Consider the following 26842-nt stretch of genomic DNA (forward strand, 5'->3'; position numbering starts at 1 on the left):
TCCCCCTCTGTCCCCCCGTGTCCCCTCCGTGCCCTTGTCCCTCCATATATTCCCCCTGTCCCCCATGTCCCCCCGTGTCCCCTCCGTGTCCCCCCAGCCCCGCCGCTCCTCCAGCGCTGCAGTTCCCGCCGTGTCCGCCAGAGGGCGCGGCCGCCCCTCCGCGCTGTCCGGGCCGCGTCGCCGCCGTGACCGGAACGGGCGGGGCCGGGCCGGGCCAGGCCGGGCCGGGCTGGGGGTCCCTGAGGGCCCGGGCGGGGGTCCCTGAGTCCCGTGCGGGGGACCCGGCGCGGCCCAGGCGGGTCCTTGTTCCCTGCGGTGTGCGCAGCCATGTGGTCGGTGCTGTGGGCGGCCGTGCGCTCCAAGGCGCCCTATGTCACCTTCCCGGTGGCCTTCGTGGTGGGGCTGGTGGGGTCGCAGCTGGAGCGGCTGCTGCGCGGGGACCCCCCGGCCGCGGCGCAGGAGGACGAGAAGAGCATCTCGGAGCAGCGCGAGGAGCGCAAGCTGCGGGAGATCGCGGGCGAGGACCTGACGCAGGTGGTGAGCCTGAAGGACAAGCTGGAGTTCGCCCCTCGGGCCGTGCTCAACAGGAACCGCCCCGAGAAGAGTTAATGAAGGGTCAGCGGGTCAGGCCGGGCCCTGTGGGGCTCCTGGGCACTGTCCTGGCGCCTTCCGCACCAGCCTGGCCCTGCACCTGCTGCCCTCGCCCTCCCGGGCCCACCTCGCAGCCCCCAGAGCTCGGTGAGGAGCGGACAGGGCTGTGCTGGAGCTGCTGTGGGGCTGGAACTCATCACCCCTCGGCCCAGCCTGGCCCCCGAGCCACAGAACCCTCTCGGCCTGGCTCCACCTGTGTCTCCTCCAGTTTGGTTTCTTCCATGGTGTGATTGAAGAAGAAAGTTGGGACTGGAACACCATGGGATGGGGTCAGAAGAAAGCTGGGACTGGAACACCATGGGATGGGGTTAGAAGAAAACTGGGACCTGAGTGCCATGGGATGGGGTCAGAAGAAAGCTGGGACCTGAGTGCCATGGGATGGGGTCAGAAGAAAGCCGGGACCTGAGTGCCATGGGATGGGGTCAGGAGAAAGCTGGGACCTGAGTGCCATGGGATGGGGTCAGAAGAAAGCTGGGACCTGAGTGCCATGGGATGAGGACAGAAGAAAGTTGGGACCTGAGTGCCATGGGATGAGGACAGAAGAAAGCTGGGACCTGAGCGCCATGGGATGGGGTCAAGCTGACCACCAGCAACGGGAGGAGCTGCTGCCCTGCTTCCACATGGCCTGTGGCTCTGGGTGACCCCCCCACTGCCATGTCACACCCACAGTGGGGATCTCTGGGGACCCTCCTCTGCATCGTCCCTGCGAGGAGGGGTGATGGGAGGAGGTGGAAGGCCTGGCTGTGCTCCGTCCTGGCACCTGGAGCGTGGCAATGTGTGGGGAGCAGGGGGCTCTGTGCCCTCTGCCACAATAAACTTGTGTCAGTCCTTGGTCCTCTGTTTCTTCTGCATCAGCACGGCCCTGGCCCTGGCTCAGGGAGTGTCTCTGCTCCCTGTGTGTTCAAGAAGTGACTCCTGCAGTGGGACAAATGCCATCGCTGTCCCCAGACAGGCATGGACCCAGGGCCTGGCAGCAGGGTGGTGGGCAGGAAGGGGGAGGAGGCACCGAAATCCCAGCCTGTGCTGTGGCTGTACCTCCCTCCCAGCTCCCCTGGCAGTGCCGTGTGCTTCCCTTCCACCTCCTTATCTGGAGAAGTGCTGTGGCAGTGCTGGGTGGGGTCCCAGGGGACTGGGACGGTTCCACTGGGTTGCTGGGCAGGAGAGGCTGGCAGTGGGCACTGGGCACTGGTGGCTGGTGTCCCCTCTAGTGAATGAAGAAACAATCAAATCCAATAGAACAGAACAAAATCTTTTTATTCAGTGCTGGGAACATGTGGGATAATTCCACCAAAAACATGTTCAATGAGACTTTTGTGTTTCCAGGTTTATATACTTAGTTACAGCTGAAAACCTCCCCAAAGTTAAGCAGGATATTTTGGTTCACTCTTAACAGCTCTAATGGGCTGTTCTTACCTCTGCAGCTCTGTATTTCCTTTTAACTAAACAATATTACAGCTTTAGGCCTCTAACCTAGACAGGTTTTCTGATTTATTCTTACAGCTTCTAATCTAAGCAGGATTTTGGGTTTATTTCTTAAAGTTCATCCTACAGCTCCAGGTTAAATTCCTCTTTGTCTTAAGCTCTGCATGGTTAACTGACAAACTTGGCTACAAACTAAAATCAAAAATTAATATAAAATACAAAGTTAGTACAGGTCTGATTAAAAATTAGTAAAGACCATGATGATTTTATGGAGAAGGGATAAAATCCATTTTCTTGAGGGTGTCCCGTGTGTCACCAGCCTTGGGCATTGCTGTCAGGGCAGGGACAGAACCCCGTGCTGAGCAGGGATTGGGATTGGGGCCATGGCTGGGTTATCGCTGCCTCCCGACTTGTTTTTTCCCGTGGTGCCTGAGCAGGGTCCCGGCGCTGCCCCGGCCCGGCCTTCCCCTCCCGGGGACGATAAATCTGCCGAGCCTGGTGTGGAGCCCCGAGCCAGCAGCCACTCAGCGTGTCACACACACTGCCCTGCAGCCTCAGGGCCAGCTCCTGCCCCGCTGACAGCTTTACTGCCCTGCTCCTGGCTCTGGTTTGCCTCCCCACTGCTGTCCCGGGCTGGATCGATGCCCATGGCCAGGCTTATGGCCTGGGAATGCTCCAGCCTTTGTCACTGCAGTGTGTGAGGGCAGCTGAGCCTGGGGGAGAAGGTGCAGGAGGAGTCTGGGGGTGATGCAAAGCAAGTCCCAGCCCTGTGCCACTGCCACCTCCTGCTCTGGGGCTCACAGCACCACTGCCTCATCCCCTTGCCAGGCTGGCACTGTCTGCTGAAGCAGCCCCTGCCCTTGACCTCCTGCTTTCCCAGCCTGGCTGTGGGGTGTCAGGCTGTTCCCTATTGTGTGCCGGGGTGGGAACGGTCCCATCCCTTCCCCCAGTTGGGACAAGCTCGGAAACAGCTCCAAAATGCCTTTGTTCCCCTGCGCCAGAGCGGCTCCCCATGCTGTTTATAGCCCATTGATCCGCCTGTTCCCAGGGATGGCTGGGCACAATTGGGCTCTGGGGGGGCCTCGCTGCCCCGTTTCCTCTCCCAGGCCCAGGCAGTGTCGGTCGGGGGGGCTGCTCCAGTGTGGTGGTGAAGTGATGCCCTTGGGGAGGACTGAACCCTGGTGGTGACAGTTTGGGCATTGATGGCATCTATCTGGGCAGACCCTGCCCTGCTCCCTGCCTGTCATGCTTCCAGCTGTTTTCTGTGTGTCCAGGGACTCTGATCTGTCTCCCTGGCTGTGGGGCTGCAGATTCCCAGAGACCTGTCGCCTTTCTCCTGAGCCTGTGTTGCCGTAAGTTCACCCTTCCTCCCATTGAATCCCAACAATGTGCTGCCTGGAAGCGCCAGTGGGATAAGAATAGGAGCCGGCAGGCACTCAGGGCTGGGGTGAGCAGCCACAGTGGCTCACCAGGAGCGAGAGGAAGCTTTGCTGAATAAACCATTCTGGTCAAAACCTGCCCTCACAAGCCTGCCCTCAGCTGCTCATGCACAGCTCCTTGGTCTGTTCCAGCGGGTTTGTAATCCAGCTGGATGCTGCAGTGGGAGCATGGCAGGGAGCTGTGCCAGCAGGCAACCTGTCCCCAGGCAGGGAGTCCTATGCATTTTGTGGGAGAACATCCTCAAAGGCTTGTCCAGCTTCAGGGATAAGCCTGTTTGTGGAACCAGCTGTGGCTGCACTGTGCTGTGGAGCAGGGATTGAATCCAGCAGCCACAAGGGCTCCCTGTCCCTGCCCAGCCCATGGTGGCCGTGTCTCAGGCTCAGGGTGACTGTGGTGCTCTTGGCAGGGCCCTGGTACCTTGGTGGGTCTGAGGGTGGCTGTAGCTTCCTGACAGACCCTCTGCCCTGCCCGGGACTGGGTTTGTGCCTGGGGTCCATCGTGAACAGCTCATGAGAGGAGCAGGTGGCTGTTTCTGGAGGCAGGATGCTGGGAGAGAGCTGTGCCCCAGCTCTCTGGGGTGGCTCAGGGGACTGGGACAGCTGCTGTGCAGGATGGGAGGCAGTGAGGCCTCCCCAGCTGCTCGGCACAGCTCGGCACACCTGGGCTATGGTTAGGGTTAGGGTCAGGTCAGGATTAGATCAGAGCAGGGATGCACCAGCTGTGCTGGGGACACTGTGACCCTGCACTGTCACAGGGATGGTTCAAGGCTGGCTGTCCCCTTCCCGGAAGGCCTGGCGTGATGATGCTTTGGGAGAGAGGAGCAGTGTGGGAGCTGGCAGGAGGAGCTGGGGCCTGCAGACTCATGAACTCCCGTGTCCTGTCCCTGGTGACACTGGGACATCCCAGCCCTGCCTGCAGTGTGTTGTCCCCATGGCCCTGTGACACAGAGGGTGCTCACTCGCCTGCACGGGAGGGCAAACTGCTCGTCCCCTCAGCGCGTCCCCCGCAGCCCCTGGGGACATCTGCTCTCTCCCAGCCGAGGCTTTTCCCAGGCTCCAGCTTTGCCCTTTCCCTGAGAGCAGCCAAGTCCTTTCCCATCCTCCACAACTCACTTGCCTCTTCCTGCCACAGCTCCCTCCAGTCAGTGCCTGGTGGCTCCCTCAGGGCCAGCAAAAGCCCTCACGTGCTGTAGGAGAGGAGCAGTCACATCTCTTGAGCTGACTGGGGACAGCTACAGTGGGATGTGTTCCATTCTCACTTGGCATTACCTTTTCCTGCAGCCACAGCCCAGGGCTGACTCCCCATCCCCAGCACCTCAGAACCACCGTAGCTCCTTGATTTTTGACCACATCGACCTTCCCATGCCAGGAAAAGCCTCCAGCTCTGCAGGCATCAGCCGCTGCCCACCTGGCATCACATCGGGATGATGTCCTGAGCTGCTGGCATGGGCAGGACCCATCCCAGCGTGGGCATGGGGTGCTGGGCACCGTGGTCCTGGTGCCTCCACACGAGGAAGTGGCCGGGGGGTAGTGACAATGTCAGGATGTGGGAAGTCATCGGGACTATTGAGCGCGTTTCCTCCCGCCCGCGGTTCTCACACAGGGCCACATTGTCTGCCATGCCCGCGCGTGGAGGGCTAAATATAACCCCGGGGAGGGGGGAGCTCCGTGGGCTTTGCTTTTCCTTGGCTGTGCACTGTTGGCAGCGGCTGCCAAGGGCAGGATTGTGCCTGGTTTGGGTTTGCCCTGGTGGTGAGTGCTGCTGTGGTCAGGGCTCCATGTCTGGCCTAGGAGGATGCTCCTGCCTTCTGCTCCCTCTGAAGGTGTCTGGGGAATGGGGTGCTGGGAAGTTGGCAGAGCCCTGGGCATGGGCATGGCACCTGGAGGGAAGGGGGGCCATACTGTGGCCCTACCTGGCATGCCCCTGCCCATCCCTCTACCCTTCCTCCCCCTCAGCTGTGATTCTGCTCCTGCAGCTCTTCCTGTGAGCAGGTCAGATTTAGACACTTGCTGTTTGCTGCACGCTGGGAAGGCTTAAAAATAAACTTCTTGGTGCTTCGCCAGTGCCTTTGACAGAGCTTTTCAGGCAGGACAGTCCTCTGCCCCAGACCGTGGCAGAACTGAGGAGGCAGAGCTCAGCACAGACTGGTCCTAACTGGGAAGAGGACAGAAACCTCCTTGCAGAGGAGCCACAGGAGTCCTGGGGGTTGTGTCTTGTTGGACCAACACCCCCAGAGGGAACTGGGGTCCTGGGGAGTGTGTGGCCCCTCCAGGCCTGGCAAAGCTGTCCAAAATGAGGGTGGCAGTGGGAAGCCCCCTCACTGCAGCCCCCAGACTGCCTGTGCCAGCACAGGGCTCAGCATCACAGCAGAGGGCCGGGTGTGGGGGGAGTGAGTGCCGTCCCCAGAAAGGAACCGGAGGGGTCTGTTGACTCAGGAGGGAGTGTGGAGGTGTGAGAAAGGCTGTGCGTGTCCGGCTGGCCACTGTCTGTCCCCAGGCTGTGCCAAAGGGCTTTGCTGGGCCAGCCTGGGCCCTTATCAGCTCCAAACTTTTATTTGCCTAAGGGCCACCCTCCCTCCTTCTTGGGGGGCTGTGGCCAACCCCGACCCCGCTCCCCGCCAGGTGAGCCCCTCGCTGTTGTTGTTGGCGTGTGGCACGGCGGGTCCCGGCGGCGCGGGGTCACTCCGGCTGCCCCGAGCCACTTTGTAACAACATGGGAACAATAGTGGGACACAGAGCCGTGTTTGCACAGCACTCGTGGCTGGGCACTGTGTCCAGGGCCTCGGCTGTCTTGTTTTCCACCTTGCAGGGTCGTTGGGAAAAGCGTGATGCTCCCCTGGTGCCAACAAAAATAGCAGTGCTGGAGCGGGGAGGTGAGTGGGGGACACGGTGGTGGGTAAACACACGGCACGACTGCTCCATTCCCTCTCACACAGGCATTTCCTCCTGACCCAGCTCTGGGCTGCTCTCCCCCGAGCTACAGTGGGGCTCTGCAGCTCTGCTGATGCCCACGGAGTTCGGGGGTGGCCCTGGGGGTCCCCACAGGGCAGCAATGGGAGCAGGGTAGGGTCCCTCCAGAGATGGTGGGAGCAGGGCAGGGTTATTCCAGCAGAGTCTACCCCGGCATCCTCATGGAGGGAAGAGCTGTGTGTGCACTCCAGACCCTCACCCAGGGGGATTTCACCCCCCTTATGCCCTGGAGGGAGGAAGCCAAGGGTGGGCTTGGCTGCCAACCCAGGCTCTGCCCCAAGGACAGCTCAACTGGGTGCCTCCCTCCTCATTTCCTCCAGTGGCTGATGGCAGCGATACTGCCCCATATCACCCATACTTCATTTTCTCCAGGGTATTTTTAGCCTGTCCCACCCTCAGTGGAGAGGCCCTTGTCAGAGAACGGGTTCTGCCCTGGCCTGGCTTGGCCAGAGAAACTAAACAACAGCCCCAGCTACATTGTATGCCTTTATCTGCATCTCATTTCCACCTATTATGCAGCCACAAGCAGCTCCACAGCCTCTGCTCACTTTATCTGTAGCAGAGGGAGAGGGTCTGAGCTCTCCTTTGGGCCACCATGAGCCTGTGACATGACAGCCCTATCAGAACCTTGAGCTGAGGCTGGGCTCAAGCGACAGGCCACCACAGCACAACTGGGTGCCCACTTTCCCCTTCACCCCAGTTCCATCACTCTCAGAACAGCATCTTTCCCTGTCCCTCAGCCCAAACCCTCACCTGCCCTCCCAGAATCAGCTGGAGGCTGCAGGAAGCACAGTCACACCACACTTCACCTTTACTCATTCATTCAACTTTATTCAACAGATGCAACACTGAGTCTGCCAGGGGAAAAGGAAACAGCACTGAGGGCAGTGCCCACACCCTGCACTTATGCCTGGGTCATGCAGGACCTGCAGCCATTTGGTCACAGCAAGACCATCCCCTCTCACAGCATTGGTGGGCTGGGGAAGTTGGGGGACAGCTCCTGTGGCAGCAGTTGGTTCTTTCATCCTGCCTGGCACCTCAGCCCACAGCAAGAGATGACTAGTGCAAAATAAAGAAACCCAATAACCCTCCAAACCCAAAGCTGCTGAGCTGATTCCTCCCCAAAACCCAAAGCTGCTCCAAGGCACATGGCTGGACTGGATACTGGTCCCCTGCAAACTGCACATTTAAGGCAGAAAGCTCTAGCTCAGGCTAGCAGGTTAAAAATAACTTAAAGGCACATATCCCATGGGAAAAGGTCCAGGGCGGGGAGGCGGGGGGAGCTCACACTCCTGGGTCACCCTCGTAACCCTGCAGTCATTTACACAGTCCTTGGGATCTGCAGGTCACAGGAGAGCTTCCACTGGATTAACCCCCAGCGTCCCATGGGGAGTGGGCAGCTCTGGCAGCAAACACTGGGCAGGTGCTCGGGTCGCTGGAATGGGTTGGGGTTGGTGGCCAGGATCTGTCAGTGCTGCCCCAGCTCAGCTTCCTGCAGCTGTCCCGGCCTCAGCCTGCTGTGCACGGAGGCTGGAGGGGAGCAGCTTCCCACGGCCACGCTCCCGCTCTCGTGCCGGCAGAGCTGCAGCTCCCAGTGGCCAGCAGCCTCCTGCGTGGCCCCAGGGACAGCCTGTTCCATAGCGTGACTCCAGGGATTTCTCCCTTTCCCATGGCAAGGCACATGGGACACGGTGTCCCGGGGAAATGTTTGCAGTTTCCTTTCTTGCAGGGTCATTGGGGAACACAGGAGAGAGCAGAGGCTGCACTCAGTCCCATTCACAAGCATCCCATTCCAGGGCAGGCAGGTCTCTGGAGCCTCTGGAGGTGAGTGTGTCCGTAGGGCACAGCACCAGGCAGGAGGCAGCTGCCTGCCTGCAGCCAGCACCTTTGCAGGCATGTGGGACTGAGGAGGGTCCCCCTGCCAGCCGGGGCCAGCCCGGCACTAGACATATTGCTTTTTGGAGGCTGAGCTCCCAGGCCTGCTGCCCAGCTTCTCCTCTGCTGGAGCAGAGGCTTCAGCAGCCCGGGGGCTGTAGGGGTCCAACAGGGTCCTGCTGCCACTGCCCAGTGCCAGGTTCTCCTCGTTGTGGAAGTTGGCCCAGTTCTGCTCACTGGAGAGCTTGTTGCAGGTCTGGTAGGATGGCACGTGGCTCTCGGCCATGGGCAGGAAGGGGTAGTGCTTGGGTGCATAGGGACCCGAGACCATGTCATCCACAAAGACATCCCGGCTCGGTACGACTGGCTCAGACGCCTTCTTGATGTTGCTAAGCAGGTTCTTGCAGCAGAGGTGGAAGAGCTCCAGGAGGTTCAGGATTAATGAGATCAGGCCCATCACCAGCATGAAGATGATGAAGATGCTCTTCTCGGTGGGGCGGGAGATGAAACAATCCACCTGGTGAGGGCAGGGGTCCCTCTTGCACACATAGCGGGGCACCATGGAGAAGCCATACAAGTACCACTGGCCGACAAGGAAACCGGCCTCAAAGATGCTCTTGCAGATCACACTGGTGATGTACGTCCACATCAGTGCCCCTCGGATCTTCAGCCGCCCATCCTCTGTCACGTAGATCTTGGACATCTTCTTCTCCACGGCTGCCAGGGCCTGCTCGATCTTCGGGTCCTTGCTGTGGGTAGCCCGAAGTTCACTCTCCTGCTGCTTCAGCTTCTCCTCCCTCCGGGAGAGATAGACGACATGGCCCAGGTAGATCAGGGTTGGGGTGCTGACAAAGAGGAACTGGAGCACCCAGTAGCGAATGTGGGAGATGGGGAAGGCTTTGTCATAGCAGACGTTGGTGCAGCCTGGCTGCCTGGTGTTACACACGAAATCCGACTGCTCGTCCCCCCACACGGACTCCCCGGCCAAGCCCAGGATGAGGATGCGGAAGATGAAGAGCACGGTGAGCCAGATCTTCCCGATCACTGTTGAGTGCTCCTGGACTTGGTCCAGCAGTTTCTCCAGGAAACTCCAGTCACCCATCTTCTAGGGAGCCTGTGCCACTGCCAGCAGAGTGGAGAGAACAGCCACATCAATTCTCTGTTTCCATGCTGAGGGGCACAGGGCAGGAAGGGCCACCTAAGCCCCATGTTTTTTTTGGATACAGATGTTCTGCAGAGTGTCCCAGCAAACTCACTGACGGACATCCCACTCTTGAGGAAGGGAGCCAGGCAGTGGTTCTGGAGGGCTCCTTCTGTCTGCCCCTGCTCAGTGCAGGAACATGAAGCAGAAGAGGCAGCACAGGAATTTGCCTCCCCCAGCAGCACCCAGCCCACAGCACCCACAGCTCGTGGCTATCCTGGCCACTCTTTGGCTGTGGGGTGATGGACCCCTAACCCCAGCACCCTCTTCTCACCCAGGGGACCCCTAGGACTGCTCACTGACCTGCTGCTGCTCTGGGGGCCCTGGGGAGGCCAGCCCGGACCCCGCGGGCTCTCAGCCCTCCGGCCCGGCTGGGAAGGAGGGAGAGGACGGCTCCTTATTAACCGCTGATAATTAAGCACAGAAGCTCCGGCTGTGCAGTTAAAGGGACCACGGCAGTAGCGGGGCAAGGGGATATCCGCGGGTGGAGGTGCCCCGTCCCCAGCACGGTGTTCCTGAGCGGTCTCTGGTGGTCCTCACTCACCTCCTCTGCACTGGGAACGTCCCGCCGGGCTCGGTCCGCGCTGAGTGTGAGGGGTCGGGTCGGGCCGGCGACTCCGGTCGTGCGGGGCCCGGGGGAGCCGGGGGAGGAGCGCGGGCAGGAAACCGGGGGCCGGGGCTTAGCGCCGGGCCGGGCTGCAGGTGTGCGGGGCCGCCCCCTCCCGCGGCCCCCCGATGAGGGGGCGGCCCCGGCGGGCGGGATGGGGGCGGCTGGGACCCCCGGCGGCAGGCGGGACCCGAGGCGGACGAAGCCGGTGGAAAGCCCGGGTGTTCCCACCCACTCGTCCCTGGCTGCGGCTCCGCCACGGGACAAACCTCCTAAACACGGCAGAGACCCCGGGGATGCTCCGTCCGCTGTCCCGTGCCTCTGGGATGCTTCGTCCCCCTCCCGGCAGGGTGTCCCGGGAAAGCCCCGTCCCCCGCCCGGTGTCCTGGGGATGTTCCTTCCCCTTCTCAGCGGGGTGTCCCCGGGATGTTCCGTCCCTGAGAGTCCATTCGGCGCGGCGGGCGCTGGGTGGTGCTGAAGTCCCACCGGAGCCCGGCCCCGATCCCGCATCCCACCGGTTCCCGGGCTGAGCCCCACCAGAGCCCGGTCCCGCATCCCACCGGTTCCCGGGCTGAGCCCCACCAGAGCCCGGTCCCGCATCCCACCGGCTCCCGGGCTGAGCCCCACCGGAGCCCTGCCCGGGACCAGCCCTTGAGTTTCAGACAGGAGTTTGCTGTCACGGGTCTCCGCACACACAACACGCTCGTGGGACTGGGGATTGCGGGCAGGCTGAGCGGAGCTGGGAACAGCGGACCCTCGGCTAGCGCTGCTTAAGGAGAGATTAACTAGAAATAATTTCTGTTTATTGTAATATTTATCAAGGTTTAGTAAATAATTGATGCTGATCCTTCCTTGATTTCCTTGGGGGCCAGCATGCGGTTGTGATGAATTAAAGTTTAACGACGCGTGACAAGCCGGGGGAGGCGGAGCGGGCGGACTTGAGCCCGACTACAGGATAGACCGCGGGTTCAACTGCCCTGCCCGGCTCAGGTGGATGAGGAGCACCCGGCTGCAGGTTCCTGGAGAGCCAGTCCCCTGGATTTCCAACATGCAGAGCAGGTCCCAATGTCTCCAAGTAATGAGAAATTTATTGGCCTTTGAATCTGTTCTTGTGCCATATGTGACATGTCCCTCTGAGGTGAGGTGGGACATGAAGGCACCAAGGGAAGCAGCAGAGCCAGGAAGGACACTTGGGCAGGACATGGCACGGTGCTTGTGAGAGCCAAGAGGGAGAAGCTGCCCTGCCCCAATACTGTCAGACTGAGCAAACTGGGCCAACAGAATGGTTGGCAACAGCCTGGAGCTCATACCCAGCATGGGAGCAGCAGAGCTGGAGGACTCAAGAGAAGCTGCTGGATATGAGAAGATCTGTGTGTTGTTGTGATGCCCAAGCTTGTGGCGCTACTCTGTGCATCTGGCAGAGCTCCAGGGCTACCCTCCCCTTACCTGTGTCTGCTCAGGCACCCATGGGTCTCTCTTGAGGGATGTTAGTTTGTCTGGTTTAGTAATTTTTCACACAGGTTGACTCTTGAGAGTTCAGGAGTGGCTGGAAAAGTTGCTGGGCCAAAGGGAATGTGAATCAGCTTGGACAGGCGAGGTCACAGCTCCTCTCCTCTGTGGGAAGAACAGACACCCTCAGGCATGCCTACAGGCATCCAGCACCCACCTGCCACCAAGCATGTCCATGCCACTGGGACACCCAGGGATGTGAGTTCCCATGGATATGTCCCCTTCCTCTTACAGCCAATGAGGTCCTGGCTGCAGAGTCTGGTGGTGACATCACTGGTGGTCTCCTTTGGTGCCAACCATCCCTGGCACATGCCAGGGCACTTCTCCCTCCACCCTGCCCTCCCAGCACCCTTCAGAGAGCAGTCAGGGCTGCCACACACCTAGTCTGGGACTTGTTGTCCTTCTCCTCTGACTTGAGGTGGCAGTGGCAGGTGGAGGCCTTGCTGTAGCTGACGGAGCGCTTGGTGGATTTCTTCCACTTACGTGCACTTCGGGCAACTCGCTTGAAGATGAGGTAGAAGATCTCACAGACAGTGAGGATGATGCAGATGGAGGAGGCTCCGACCATGAAATAGGTGAAGACCCTTTTCTCGGTTGGCCGAGCAATGTAGCAGTCCACAGTGTTGGGACAGGGATCCACGTTGGAGCACTTTACCAGCCGTGGCAAGTCAAAGCTGTCCCACATCTTGTGGAGGAGGTAGAGGAACAGGATCTCTATGACAAGTTTGAAGAAGAGGCTGAACAGGTAAGTCCACCACAGCCCGCCGTGCTTCTTGCCCGTGTTGCTGTAGAGCTTGGGGCAATTCTCCCCATTCTTCTCACGGTTCTTCTTCTCACGGTCCTCCCGGTAAGCCACATGCATGATGACCAGGAGGGAAGGACAAGTGACAAAGATGAGCTGCAGGGCCCAGAGGCGGATGTGGGAGATGGGGAAGAAATAGTCATAGCAGACGTTGGTGCAGCCTGGCTGCCGTGTGTTGCAGTCAAAGTCCTTCTGCTCATCACCCCACACACGCTCGGCCGCCACCACGTAGACCAGCACGCGGAAGACGAAGACCACGGAGAGCCAGATGCGGCCAAAGGCTGTGGAGTACTTGTTGACCCCACTGAGCAGTGACTGCAGCGTTTTCCAATCCATGGTGGCCCGTGGAGACCACAGTCACCTGACCTGGAGAGGTGGCAGGAGCGGTGAGTGAGGAGGAATGGGAGACATCAACAAGGGAGTGTGTCCCTCACTGCGTTAAATCTCACTGACCTCCAGATTCACCATGCTACACCCATGTGGGGTGGGGGGCCACCACCCTTGCAGACACTTAAGCTCATCTCCACGCTCTTCTGGTCACAGAGGTGACTCAGCCTCTCAGCACTTCCTTCTGACGGAGCCTTTGCCCTAAGGGATGAGCCACCCTGCCACGTCCCCACCACCAATCCCCCGCCCGACTGTGTGTGTTCGTTGCAAACTGGCAGCACGATCTGCTGGAGCAAGCCAGGATCAACAGCTGAAGGAGAAGTGGCTGCTGCAGCACTGGGGTGCTGGGACACACCAGGGACCGGTTTTTCTGTCTCACAGGTGATGCCTGAGGCAGCCCAAGCACAGGTGAGAGCGGGGCTGCAGAAAGGAAGAGTCCTTGTGTGTCACTGGCCTGTCACCCTGGCAGGTGCTCTGCTCCTGCCCCCGGCAGCAATGGTCAAACCATCAAACCAGCTCCACAGCTCAGCCTGGGGCTCCCTCATGAGAGGAGGGTGGCACACTAAGTCCAATCTGGAGCTTTACTGCACCTGCATTTACAAAGCTGGGTGGTTTTCATAACCCTCTGTGCTGGGAAGGTGTCTGCCCTGACAAAGGGATTCTCGGGACTGCAACTGGGTCATTCCCACTTTTAAGGAGTTACCACTGCCCGTTGCCAACCCAGTGCCCTCTGAGATGTACCTGGAGGAGGCTCAGGCTCCTTCACTGCTCACTGGGGGTTGTGGGATGGGAAGTGCCCAGTGCAGGGCATGGCAGGGGTGAGATGGCACACTGGTGATCAGGGTCCCTTCATCCAAGGAGGGATGCACAGTGCAGTGTCCTGGGGCTGCAGGGAAAGAACAGAGCCTGGAGCATTGGCTGGAGCCCACGGGGCTGCCCAGGAGCCCATTCTTGGGCAGAGCCACCCTGCAACAAGCCCCAACCCACCACTCTGCACCCACACTACTGGCCCAGGGATGCCCTGGGAAGCAGCTGAGCCAAGTGGGGCCAAGCTGGGGTCCTGTGCCACCAAGTGCCAAGGCAGTGCCTCTGCCCAAGCTCACACACCTTCACTCACCACCCCATCTGAAATCAGATCATCCTGTCAAATTAGTGAGCCAGAATGGGGAGCAATCACAGCTCTCCCACCCAGCCCTTGGCTTCAAAATCAGGAGAGGGGAGCTGCTGCTTTCCCCACAAACGCTGGTGCTGGTGGCTGGAGCCTGGAGTCCCTGCATGCCCCCATGGCCAGTGCCCCCTCACCAGCCTGCCAGCTCCCCCATGACGCCATCCCTGGTGCCCCATCAGTGATGCCACCCAGCACCCACCTGCCCAGCACCCACCTGCCCAGCACCAATGTGCCCAGCTCAGCCCAGTGCTGGCTCCAGCCATGGACCCGCAGCAGGGTGGGAAGGGGACGTGCTCTCCATGCCAAGCTTTGTGCCAAGCTCCATGCCAATCCCTGTGCTCCGGGAGCCTCCCCAGCCCCCCAGGTGCTGGCTGGGAGCCAGGCAGAGCAGGGGCAGCGCTCAGGTGTGCTCAGCTCTGCCGGCAGAGCCCGTTTGCCTCCTGCAAAGCTCAGCACCCTCTCCAACCCCGAGAATGCCAACCCGCTGCGTCACCGCCGGGTCCTGCCCCGCGTGGGCACAGGGCGTTGGACCTGAAAGCGCCCAGCTCCCACCTGGGTGCAAAGGCAGCAAAGCCACTTTCTCAGGTGGGCTCAGCCTCTTTCAGTCCATGAGGAGGGTGGTGGGACAGAGGAGCAAGGCTTGGGGTGGCCATTCCTGCTCCTTGGGGTGCCACACTGTGCCATCCCCCTGCATCACCCCCCGGGGGCACAGCCCCATGGGACAGGGACCCTGACACAGCCTGTGGGGTCCCGACGTGGCACGGTGTGATATTGGGGTGCCCACCCTCAGTTCCTGCAGGCACAGCAGTCCCAGCCATAACACCATTCCCACCTTCACCCCATACACTGTAACGCCACTCCCACCTGCACCCCGTTACACTATGGGGTCTGTCCCCCACATCCAGCACGTCCCCAGCACCCCCTTAGCACCCACTGCCTCCAGAGGTACCTGTCCAGCCAGGAAAGAGCTGTAGGAAGGTGTCCAGATCCAGGTGGCTCTCACAGTAGGGAAGCTCCTTCCCGGCCACAGCCCTCCTGCACACCCAGGGTTCTTCTGTGGAGCTGAGTGTGTGTGGGGAGGGGAAAGGTGGTTGGATCAGTTCCCAGTAACTGGGTGAGTCTGGCAAACAGCTCCTGGAGAGGTTCTTGTCTGTGCACATGCACACACACGCTCAGGCTGAACAACAAAGGCAAGTTAAATCCCACAGGGAGCTCAACGTAGCTGGATTCCTCCACAAGCAACACCAGCAGCTCCTGCCAGGTGATGCCCTGACCCCCAAAATGGTGGTCTGGGCACTGCAGACCCGACAGCCAGACCAGGGTGACAGGGACGGGCACCAGGCTCGCACTGTCCCCCAGCTGTGGGGCCACCAGCAACTGTTGCTAAGAATCAGATTTCGCAATTGTAACCCACTTTTTAAATGATTTTGCCTTAGTAATAGTTTTGCAACAGCTCATTGGTATCTCCAGCCTACAGGAACTTGCAGCCACTGCCCTGGCGGTGCCAGGATGGTGGGATGGGATGTTCCCCAAATAGCAGGATGCCAACTGGGTCCCCACGAAGTGGGACACTGCCCTTCTGCTGCCTCCAGTCACGCCTCCCCCGGACCTGGAATGTGTCCCTAAGGGGGATGTCCCTCTCCCAAAAGTACTGGTGGCTCCCAGGAGACTGAGCCAGCCCCATCCTGCTGGAGCAGCAGGATGCCCTGTGGAGCAGCCCCGTTTGATGGTTCTGCCGACAGGGCAGGAATGTACTTCCCCTTGCCTGCGGCTCACCTGGTCGTTACTGTGCCCCGAGGCTTTTCCGGCATTCTCCGGCACACCCCAGAGCTTTGCAGGGCACCTGGCCAGGGCCACCCTTCCCGTGGGGACACATCTGAAGAGCCCCTGAGTGCTTGGTGCCCTGAAAACCTTGCTCCTCGCTCCTGGCAGACAAGCAGCCACTTGCCCGGAGGTGTTTTGGCTCCACGTGGTCAAATAAAGCCAGTGAGTGTTTGCCTGGTTGGGGACACACAGAAATGGGAGCCCAGGAGATCCAAAGCAAACCCTGGTGGGAACCTGGGTGTGCAGAGTGGGGTGAGCCCGGAGGATGGGACAGACACAGGACCCCCATCCCAACCAAGAGCAAAGCAGGAGCTCCCTCACCTCGGAGCTGCCCTGTCCTATCGGCAGGATCAGGAATTTGAGCTATGTTGTTGCAGAAAGCCGGTGTGGCAGAACCTTCTCAGGAATCTGGGGGCTGTGGCCTTCAAAATGATAAACCCAGGGGAGTGGGAAGTTCTCAAGAAGCGCCAGCAGCTCAGATTCCTTGTGCAGGCAGCAGTTCCCTGCCCCACGGCCAAACTCTGTGAGGGCCAGGTGAAGAGCAGGGCTGGATCCCCCCTGGGCAGTCTCTTGCCTGCAATTTTGGAATTTGAGGAGAGGCCAAGTCGCTCTTGGTGAGAAAGTTCAGGTGCTTTTGGCATGGGCAGGTTTCCCCAAGGCAGTTGGGTGGGGAGCGGAAACACCCCATGTTTTTCAGTGTTTTGCAGTGCTGAGCTGGGTATTTGCCAGAAAAGGGCACATCCCTGTGCCCCTTCTACCTTCCCTCTGCCAACTGGTTCAGTGTGGGCACAGGGACAAGTGCCAGCATGGTTCAGCAGCTCTCAGCACCCCGGAGCTTCAGGTATGTCCCAGGTTATGTCACCCTGCTGCCACCCTGCCCCAGCTCAGCAGGGTGATGGGTGAAAGGCTTCGGTGCCAGGTGTGAACACTCAGTGACCTCCTTGGATCCTCCACTAGGGAAAAACAAGCAGTAAAGCAGGTGGAAAACCAGAAGGAAACCCTCAAAGTCTCTTTTAAGGAGCCTTAAATGGAACATTGTAGGACCCAGCCCTGCTTTTTATTTCAGCTCCCTGCCTGCCAAGAGCATCCCAGCTGTCCTGCTCCAGGGTCAGGTCCCCAGGGATGAGATTCCCCCACAAGCACAGGGCATGGGAGTCACGGGATCCTGGGAGTCAGCAGTGAGAGCAGCCACTGGCTCCAGCACACTGGACAAAAATCAGAGAGTTTTTCCTCAATTCCCAGCAAAGAGGTGGGGTTTGACCAGGGGAGAAACAAGGCCAGGCTGGGAAGGCCAGGCTGCCCCTGAACCGCACACATGATCCCCTCCACGTCCCTGCCTGGAGTGGAGTTAGTGGTGGGTTTCTTTTAAACCCCCTCTCCCCTGAATTCAGGGGCTCCTCTGGGACCCCACAAGAAAATACAGGGGATTCCCTGTGTGATGCAGCAAAATCTGGGAAAGAGTCAGCTTTTATTTTGACAACCCCACAGTTTATTTGCTTTGCTGACACTGCAAACCAGGATGTGTCCCAGTCCCCACACCCCTGTTTCTGCAGCACCAACTGAGTCAGCTTGGGGGGAAACACATCAGAAAGAAGTTGAATGTGCTGATCCCAAGCCTGGATGGTGCAAGACACCCGGAGCTCTGTGGAACAGCTGTAGTGTTTCCTCTGAGTGTGATAGAACACCACAACTCCCCACAACTGGATCTTCAGATTTCTCACAACGGGGCAGCAGCTCCAACTGTGCTTTGATGTGCAGAAGCAGGACAGGGTGGTTCTTCTGGGGCTTATCTCTGCCCCATTAGTGCCTGCAGAGGGAACACCTCGGGGTTTCACCCACCGGGGACAGTCTGGAGCAGGAGCGGCCGAGCTTGCTCGAGAACAAACAGCCCAGCCCATGCTCTTTAAATCGGCGCAATGGCTCGCACACAAAGAACAACTTGTGTCCTCTGACGTGAGAGGCTTTGGTAAAGGAATCTTTCAGGTGGATAATCCAGCAACAGGAGTGGATGGGAGGAAGGCAGAGACTAGCACAGCTTCACCTAAAGAGAGGTGGAAAAACCCCCTACCTGTGTTTCACCATCTGCCTCTCTCACCCCAAAGGTCTCCAGGATCACTGGATTCAGCACAAGGAGCTGCTGTGTGACCAGAAGGTTCTGGGCTGCTGGCTGAGATGTCCCTGGGACTTCTCCACCATGCTCACACTCATGGGGTGGCTGTTTCAGGCCCTCCCCTCCCATCCAGCAGTGCTGCAGCCCCCCTTTGCCCTCAGCATCCCCCCTGGCCACAGCGGTCCCTCTGACTCGCCCTCCATCACATCCAGCTGGTCCTTTCACCAGGATGGGCTGTGGGAACTTTGCCCAAGCAGGAGCTGGTTCACTGGAGCAGAAGTAGCTGGAATGATCTGTCACCCAGAATGGCCCTGATCCTAAAGGACACAGGGATGGTGCTCCCTGTGCTGCTTCCTTTGGGGCAGAGCCATAGAGAGCTGGTGCTGACACTGCTCATGGAAAAAATAATAATCACACCCTTTAAATAAAGCAAAACCAGCAACAGACCGAGCTGCGTGTTCAATGTTGATGTTACTTATGAGTGCATTTGCCATGAAATTATTGTTAATTATTCATCCTGGCTAATGCTCAGTGCTGGCCTCCAAAAGGACAGTGCCACTCATGTCACAGCCCGATGTGACACGTTACAGCAATAAATGAGAGCAGATTCTGCCATTTAATGTTATTGTTTAATCAATGGTTGGGGTGTTTTTCCTCCCCTGTCCTCGGCTGTTTTGCTCAGGTGTTTTCCTCTGGCCAGGCAGGATAATCCAGCAGCCCACGGCGGGCGCTGCCTGCCCATCCGGATCCTCACACCCGCACTTCCCTGTGGTGGCTGCGGCACCAGGGCCCTGCTCTTGCCCCCACTCAGCTAATGAGTGTAATTAATTCTGATTGCACCTGTCTGAGGTGGCCCTGACACCCGTGGTGTGGCTGACGTAGGGTGAGGGATAGGGAGAGGAGTTCCTGGGGGGATCAGGGTGTCTGTCCTGGCTAGGACAGGCTTAAAGTCTGGGCACTGCTGCCTGTTCACAGCTGCCATGGATCTGCTGGTCCCTGTTGCTCTGGGGTACCACACATGTCCTACAGCACCTGGTTTACCCCAAATTCAGCAGGATGATCTAACAGGTCTTTCCCAGAACAGGAGAAGCAGAGACTCCTTGGGCACAGCCCAACTCCAAGGTGCTGCCACCCTCAGCACTCCTGCACCGGGGCATTGGAGGAGGAAGAGGGGGATGAAGATGCAGGGCAGGTGAGAGGCTCCTTCTTTCTCCTGGGCAGCTCTAGGAAAGAGACTCCTCCTCGGGTAGTGAGTTGGGGCAGGATGCTGTGGGTGGGATGGTGGCCGTGGGGGGTTTGTAGTCTGCCCCATGGAAAACCTGTCCCCCTGTGCCCACAGGCTCAGGGCAGGAGATTGGGCAGTCCTGGCTGTGCCGCCGGCTCTCCACGCCACCAGCCCGCAGGCACTCCTGGCACCGCTTGCCCACCAGGTAGGTGGCCTCGATGAGGCTCAGCACGATACAGACACAGGTCGTGGCCACCATGAAGAGGGTGAAGATTGTCTTCTCGGTGGGTCGGGAGATGTAGCAGTCCACTGCGTTGGGGCAGGGGCGCAGCTCGCACTTCACCACCCGGGGCAGGGTGTAGTTCCTGTAGAAGCGGTAGAAGATGTAGAGGAAGACCATGTCCACACCGGCCTTGAAGATGAGGCTGAGCAGGTACGTCCACCACAGCCCACCCCTCTTCTTGCCGGGGTTGGTGTAGATGTGGCGGCAGCTGTCCCCACCGGCCTCACGGAGCCTCTGCTCTTTGGCCTCCCGGTAGGCCACGTGCATGATGACCAGGAGGGATGGACATGTCACCAGGATGAGCTGCAGGGCCCAGAGGCGGATGTGGGAGACGGGGAAGAAGTGGTCGAAGCAGACGTTGGTGCAGCCTGGCTGCCGAGTGTTGCAGTCAAAGTCCTTGTGGTCGTCGCTCCAGACCCGCTCGGCCGCCACCACATAGACCAGCAGGCGGAAGATGAAGACGAGGGAGAGCCAGATGCGGCCGAAGGCTGTGGAGTACTTGTTGACCCCACTGAGGAGCCCCTCGAATGCACTCCAGTTCATGGCTCCCTGGTCCCGTTAGCTGGCCTGGGGAGAGGGAAGACACTGTCACCAAGGAAGAAGCAAGAGGTGCCCATCAGAGCCCCTGTGTGCCCCAAGGCACCAAGCTGTGCCCCTGGGACCCTCTCTGGCCTATGCCCACAAGCAGGGACAGCACCAACATGTGCCCCAGCACAGACCTGGTCCTGGTGATGTGTGTCCACCAAGCACTGTCCCCCACTTTGGGGACACAGGAACTCGGCAAAGCTTGGGGGTTCTGTCACAGCCACAGCATCCTCCAGGCTCAGCCCCATCCCACACTGCCCGCCCCAACTGCTGCCTCGTTGCCCAGGTATTTGTTATTAATTTTTCTTACGTTGCCAGGCCTGGCCCAGGCAGACAACAAATAGGAGCAGCCGGGACATGACTCATGTGGCTGCACCGCCGTGTCCTCTCCCTGCGCTGGAATCTGCCGCAGCCTCTGCTCTCCCCGCCGGGCAGTGCAGGAGCAGCGCTGCGCTCACTGCTCCCTGTCCATGCACTGGAGAGGCCACGGCAGAGCAGGGGCAGGGGGTGGCCTGGGAGGGCTGCACAGCTCTCGCAGTGCCAAGGAGCTGTCCCAGGGCTGGGCAGCCACAACAACCAATATCCACCAGCCCCAGGCCCCTGTGTGGCTGATTTGACCCTGGTTTGCACCGTGCTGGATGAACACACCCCGCGTGCCGTGGAGCTGCGTTTGGCACTGACTCAAATATTTGACCTATCAGCACCATAACAAGAGTCCCCCTCACCGTGGAGTTCTCAGGGGCGAATACATCCCCTGCTTTATGCAGCCTGGCCCGGCTAATGCTGCTGCTCGCAGGGCTGGGGCCACCACAGACATTCCCGGTGCACGTTGTCGCACCGGGTGGATCCCCCGGGACACGCACACAAATCCCGGATTCCTCCTTCTCCGTGCACGCTTCCAGCGGCAGCGCAGGATGTGCCCATCACCCTGGAGTCAGGTGGGGCAGATGCATCCTCCCCAGCCCCATCCTCCCTCCCCAGGGCGGGGGTCGCAGCAGAGAGGGGTCCCCACACCACCCCACTCACCCGCGGTGTCCCTCGCCGAGGCCGGCGCTGCTGCGGGTCGGTGCTTGCCCAGGGCAGGAACGCATCGCCTGGTGCAAGAGGCACCTCATGAGTCACTCCCGGGCTCTTGGGAGCGAGGAGGAGATTCCCAGGGGGAAGGGATGAGGCTTGAGGCAGATCCCCACGTGTCCCATAAGTTGTCTGATCTCTCAGGGCGAAGGGCGGCCCCACAATGTGCAGAGTCTGATCCTGCTGCTGGGAAGGGCTGTGCCAGCTGCTCTGTCGCGGGGAAGGGTGGGAGCTCGGGGCCCTCGGGTGCCTCAGGGATGCTGGGGTGCCCAGGACAACCTAGGGTGCCCAGGACTACCTGGGGTCCCCCATCCTCTTCCTGCACCCATCTCCCTTTGCTCCCATGTGGCCAAAGCCCTGTGAGCCCCTCCCTGCCCTCAGCACCAGGAGCAGCTCAGCCGAACACCTCCCTTTATAATCCTTTTTTCACTCAAACTTTGCACCATGGCAATAATTTAGCAGAGCCTTTATCCCTCCCTACCCTCTGACAAGTGGGTGGAGGTTGATTATTTTACTGGGAATTAATTAACTGCTTATCTATGCACCCCTCACCTGCAAGATGGCACAAGTCTCTTCCCCACCACCCTTCCCTGGTGCCAGAACCTGGAGCTCTCCCAAGATGAGTCCCCAGCTCAGGGAACCCCCATTTTGAGGTCTGACCCCCATCTCACAGCTCTGGGGCACGGGGATGGGGGGCAGAGGGGTGGGGATCCAAGGAATAGATGTGGTTCCAAGGAGAAGGTGTGGGGTGCAGGAGTTCAGGTACTGTTGGAGTCATTTGAGGAGCAAACACACGTTTCATTTGCAATTCTGCTGGGGTTTAAAAAAAAAGAACGCAGAGAAACAAATCTAAACAGCTGTAAAGTAAATTACCAGTGTTTGCGGATGGCTCCAGGGAAGAGTTCTGCAGTTTGAAATCAAACAAGCCCATTTTTATTTTTTTACATGCCTGTCTAGTGGCTGTGCCAGGAAGGGGTTCCCAGGGGCTGTGTTCCCCCTGGGCAGGCAAGGAGGGCCCAGAGCAGTCCCCATCCACCAGCACCCAGCAGTGGGTAGGGGTGACATTCTGCCCAAGATGTCCCTGATTTTATGGGTGTCTGAAGTGGCTCTTGTGACTTTCTGGGTTAAAATCTCCTCTTTTGGGGAGCTGCCATGTGTGATGGGCATTTTCTGCTCCAAGTAGAGCCCCCTCCACCCCTCCACAGGTGAGTCCCCAGTGCTGGGGACACAGAGGTGTATTAATGGCAGCACTTTATCTTCCAGGAACAAGCCCTATTAGTACATTTTCACTACAACATGAAATATTAATAACGCTTTGCATTTATATAGCGTCATTCATCCCGCCGTCACCAGCCAAGCTGCTGACATGAATCAAACACCACAGCCAGCTCTGGAGGAGGCAGGTAAATGGGACTAGACCCATTTTCCTGCTGCACAGGGTTTTCTCCAGCTCACTGACTCTGCTGAGGATGTTTTGGGGGACAAAACCCAAACACATGTGGCCAGGGGCTGCTCTGAGAGGCACTGCTGGTGCTGGGCTTCCAACTCCTCCAGCTGCTGCAACTGGTATTTGCTGTTCCTGATCCTGTGCTGACAGTGCAGGGAGGGAGTTAGGAAACCTGTCAGCCCACGGAGAGCCAGGCCCTGACACAACCCGAGGGCTCTGGCAGCATGAAAGAGCAAGCAGAAACCAGTGGGGAAACAAAGGGCTATTTTCATCTTATTAAAGAGCCTCACATTTAAATCCTCCTCCAGCTCCAGAGCACACGATGATTGCAAAGGATTTTACACACCAGCCCAGCAGGAATTGCTCCTGCTGTGGGAGATGCTGATGCAGGTGCTGGTTAGCAGGGTGGGATCCCATTAGTGGTGCTGGATCAAAACAGATAAACAGGTCCTGGGTACAGTTCTGGAGCACTGTGAGCAGCAGGGAAGGGCTGTTGGTACAGCCCCCTGTCCTCAGCACCATTGTTATTCCAAGAGGAAGGCACCTTGTTTGTTTGCAGATAATTAAAGAAACCCAAACAGATTAGTGAAAATTAAACACACAGAGCAGGCTGGATGTTGGCTCAGCCACCGGGAGAGTGGTGTGAGCATCCCTGGATGTTGGGGCCAAACTGGCTCAGCCCTGGTACCCCCTTCCCCAGCCCTGGTGTGCTGCCAGCTGCATTCACCATTCCATGGGATTGTTTAGAAGCTCTTCCATGGAAAACCTGTGTTTGGGGCCTGTCTGGATGAGAACAGGCAAACCCTTCCTGGCCCAGCCTGGTCATGGCCATCTAACATGGCCAGCACCCATTAATCTTAAATTTATACATGAGGCTGCAGAGAGTAACCTCCTTCCTGGGGAGACCTTAATTAATCACAGCCTCAAACTGCCTCAGTGAGGTGTTTTGCCATCAAGGAGATAAATCCACATGGACAGTGGTGGCTGAGGATGGGGATGAGGTTATCAGGGACCTAAATCATGGCAGCTGATGGTGGTGAGCAGAGCAGGAGACAGGGCACATCTGTCCTGCAGAGCCCTTCTCTGCACTGGGAGCAGATGAGTGGGGCACAGGGGGAGATGCTGCTGTGGCACTTTGCCCCTGAAAAGGCAGAAATAAGAGCACCTCAGCCTGTACAGACCCTGCAATAAAGGCAAAGGAAGGATGTGGAGGACAAACCACAAAACTGGAGGGGACTGTGGGCAGCCACAAAGTCCCAAAACCCAGGCAGGGAGGAGTTGGGGGATCTGGATGCTGTCCCAGTAGGAGCAGAGTCCAATCCAGCCCTCAGCCCTGCTGACTGGCACCCATGGGCCCCTTAATGCCTGATTTGGGTTGTTTGGCCAAATAGTCACCGTGCAAATGACATCTTTGCCCTTGCCACTGACCTTGGTGGCATCAAAACTGGTGACAGGCAGGTCAGAGTCTTTATATCCCATTACCAGTCTCCTGAGTCACGCCTATCCCCTGGCAAGTTACATTATTTTGAGATGGCAGCTAAATGGGAAAGAGGTCGCGCTCCCAATACAGCGACAATAGGACATGACAGCACTTTTCTGAGTGATTAAACCTCAGGTGATGTTGGGGCTACAAGACAAGTGGCTGAAAGCTGAAAGACTTTAATCACCCCAGATGTAGCATTGCACCCTCACTCCATCCTGCCACCGTGGGGTTTTAGTGCAGAATGGGAGTGATAATAAAAATAATCCAGCCCAGCCTGCACACCCACTGGTTGGTTATCCGTGCTGCTGTTAATAATTGGCCTGGGCAGCCTGTTGGCCCTCCAAGATCCTTCTGCAATAAATCAGCTCTGATGCCTTAAAATAACTGTCTGAGGCTGCTGGAGCAGACACTAGATGGCATTGGGAGAACGTGCTGTGAGGCACAGACACCTTCACTGGAACAGTCTGGCAAAACAGAGCAGAAAACTCAGGATGACGGAGCAGAAAATATCTCAGCCAGGGAGAGGCCACCAGCTCACCTCCATACTCACCCACCAGCTCACCTCCATTCTCACAGCCACCAGCTCACTTGCATCATCACACCCACCAGCTCACCTCCATCCTCACAACCACCAGCTTACCTCCAGTGTCTCACCCACCAGCTCATCTCCATCCTCTCACCCACCAGCTCACCTCCATCCTCACATCCACCAGCTCACCTGCATCATCACACCCACCAGCTCACCTCCATCCTCTCACCCACCAGCTCACCTCCATCCTCTCACCCACCAGCTCACCTCCATCCTCTCACCCACCAGCTCACCTGCATCATCACACCCACCAGCTCACCTCTATCCTCACATCCACCAGCTCACCTGCATCATCACATCCACCAGTTCACCTCCATCCTAACACCCACCAGTTCACCTCCATCCTCACATCCACCAGCTCACTTCCATCCTCTCACCCACCAGCTCACCTCCATCCTCACACCCACCAGCTCACCTGCATCATCACACCCACCAGCTCACCTCCATCCTCACAACCACCAGCTCACCTCCATCCTCTCACCCACCAGCTCACTTCCATCCTCTCACCCACCAGTTAATCTCCAGCCTCTCAGCCCCCTTGCCAGTGTGGCAGTGGGGCAGAGCTCAGGGTGCTTTGCCTCTTCTCTGATCTAATGAAATAGTTTATCCCCAAATTTTTTCCCCAGTGAGGAGCTGGGACTTGGATGGAGCTGCACCTGTGGCTCCCCAGGGCCTGGCTGCCTCTGTTTGCACCAGCACGGCCATTCAGGGCTTGGTGGGTCCTTACCTGACTGGGGTAGGTGCACCTGGGCACCTGCACAAGGGGTGGGGATGAGAAGTGGGGCTCTAAAGTGAGTTCAAAGCCAAACGCTGCTGCTTTCCTGTCCATCCCCTGCTGACTCCAGTACCCTCCCAGCTCCCTTCACACAGGAAGAAGCTTTTCCTCCTGCAGTCTGGACACGTGCTTCCCACCCCTCCATCCAGATCAGCCTGTTTGTCCCTCTGTCCATCCACCCCTCTGCATCTCACTCGTGCCTGGGGCTGGTGCTGACAGGGAGCAGCCCTGGGGATACTCTCAGTGGAGCAGCAGAGCACACTCACCCTCCCACACAGCAACCGGCTCGGAGCCAGAAACTGTTTGCAGGCTCCGTGATCAGTCGGGCTCTTTCCCATCACTCCAATCTCATTCCACCCATCAGAGCCAATCTCTCCTTCCCCCAAATCACCTCCTGCACCCCACTGAGCCGAGCTGACTTTGTCTCTTAATGCTGCATTGTGCCGGCAGCCCAAGAGCCACAATACAGCTCCTGATTGCAGCTCCCTCCCTTCCAGCCAGCCCCAGCCTGGGTGTCTGGGCACTGCTGGCAGCACGTGGCACTGCCACAGCCACAGCCCACCCACTCCTCCCCTCCCAGGGGGACCCCAAAACCCTCCAGCCCTCTGGAAAAGCAGCACAGCTGGACTTAGTGTCAGTCTGCGTAGGGGAAAGCTGTTGAGGTGATTCTCCAGGTTTGGGGGTGTGCACCTACCCCAGCTTACACCCATCCTGTGGGCCTGGGACTCACCCTGCCCTGTTCCCCCTGCCCAGGAAGGGTAACACACAGCAGAGGCAAAACTCAAACACTGTCACAGGCTCTTGGGTCAGACATCTGTGCTTTCTTTGGGGATCTCTGCCCCTCCAGCCTGATGTTACAGAACTCTTCCAAAGACTAAAAACATGCTCACAAAATACTACCTTAAAAACAACCCATCAGCCCTCTTAGTTTGCTTGTGCCACTCCAGAGGACTCTGGGCAGCAGGACTGAACTCTGAAAAGGGCCCAGACTTGGCTCAAAGCAAGAGATTTCACATCATCGTGTCTTAAAATGTCACCACTTTAATTAGCTCTATCTGAAGCTGGAGCGGGTCTGTCTGGAAATGAGCAAGGAAACTGCTTCACCCCTCTCTGCTTTCAGTTCAGGTTGAGAAATTTGTTCAAGCTGACCTTTTCCCTCTCAGACCCAAAAAAGGTTCCCAATCCATACTGACATTTCCTAAAAATAGGACAAAGTAGCCCCCCAAAATACCAGCCAGCTGTAGGGATGCTGATGTGCTGCATCACGCCAATGCAGAGAGAAGAACTTCAGCTGTGAGATCCTGCCCTGGCACAAGTGATGCTCACAGGCTCCCATGGTATAATTTCCCCCTTTCATCTCCTTCAGACACTACTGCCATGTCCTCTTCATGGAAAAAAAGGAACCCTCCAGTTATC

At 58.5% G+C, this 26842-nt stretch overlaps 4 protein-coding genes across 8 annotated transcripts; 1 reads left to right on the forward strand and 3 right to left on the reverse strand.

Annotated features, from left to right (window-relative positions):
* The first annotated feature begins 181 nt into the window (after nt 1-181).
* SMIM12 (small integral membrane protein 12) lies at nt 182-1483 on the forward strand. Its single transcript, XM_071576716.1, has one exon. The coding sequence runs from the start codon at nt 328-330 to the stop codon at nt 607-609; it is 282 nt and encodes a 93-aa protein (XP_071432817.1). The 5' UTR covers nt 182-327; the 3' UTR covers nt 610-1483.
* Nucleotides 1484-7292: 5809 nt separating this feature from the next.
* Nucleotides 7293-10287, reverse strand: GJA4 (gap junction protein alpha 4). Of its 2 annotated transcripts, none has more exons than XM_071576588.1 (2): nt 10103-10287; nt 7293-9479 (listed from the first exon to the last, which is right to left on the reverse strand). In XM_071576588.1, exon 2 carries the CDS (start codon nt 9457-9459, stop codon nt 8425-8427), a length of 1035 nt encoding a protein of 344 aa, XP_071432689.1. In that variant the 5' UTR covers nt 9460-9479; nt 10103-10287; the 3' UTR covers nt 7293-8424. The 2 variants fall into 2 exon arrangements, with proteins under 2 accessions (XP_071432689.1, XP_071432690.1); XM_071576589.1 differs by lacking the exon at nt 10103-10287 and adding an exon at nt 9862-10092.
* A 948-nt stretch (nt 10288-11235) lies between these two features.
* GJB3 (gap junction protein beta 3) lies at nt 11236-15141 on the reverse strand. Of its 4 annotated transcripts, XM_071576930.1 has the most exons (4): nt 14981-15121; nt 13605-13749; nt 12055-12842; nt 11236-11779 (listed from the first exon to the last, which is right to left on the reverse strand). In XM_071576930.1, exons 3-4 carry the CDS (start codon nt 12810-12812, stop codon nt 11764-11766), a joined length of 774 nt encoding a protein of 257 aa, XP_071433031.1. In that variant the 5' UTR covers nt 12813-12842; nt 13605-13749; nt 14981-15121; the 3' UTR covers nt 11236-11763. The 4 variants fall into 4 exon arrangements, with proteins under 4 accessions (XP_071433031.1, XP_071433028.1, XP_071433029.1 ...); XM_071576927.1 differs by having other exon boundaries at nt 11236-12842; nt 14981-15135; XM_071576928.1 differs by lacking the exon at nt 14981-15121 and adding an exon at nt 14246-14951 and having other exon boundaries at nt 11236-12842.
* A 2186-nt stretch (nt 15142-17327) lies between these two features.
* LOC139682349 (gap junction beta-5 protein-like) lies at nt 17328-21363 on the reverse strand. Its single transcript, XM_071576630.1, has 2 exons — nt 21085-21363; nt 17328-20040 (listed from the first exon to the last, which is right to left on the reverse strand). Exon 2 carries the CDS (start codon nt 20014-20016, stop codon nt 19189-19191), a length of 828 nt encoding a protein of 275 aa, XP_071432731.1. The 5' UTR covers nt 20017-20040; nt 21085-21363; the 3' UTR covers nt 17328-19188.
* Between the last annotated feature and the right edge of the window lie 5479 nt (nt 21364-26842).

The sequence above is a fragment of the Pithys albifrons genome, chromosome 24 (assembly GCF_047495875.1).
Source record: "Pithys albifrons albifrons isolate INPA30051 chromosome 24, PitAlb_v1, whole genome shotgun sequence".
NCBI lineage: Eukaryota > Metazoa > Chordata > Aves > Passeriformes > Thamnophilidae > Pithys > Pithys albifrons.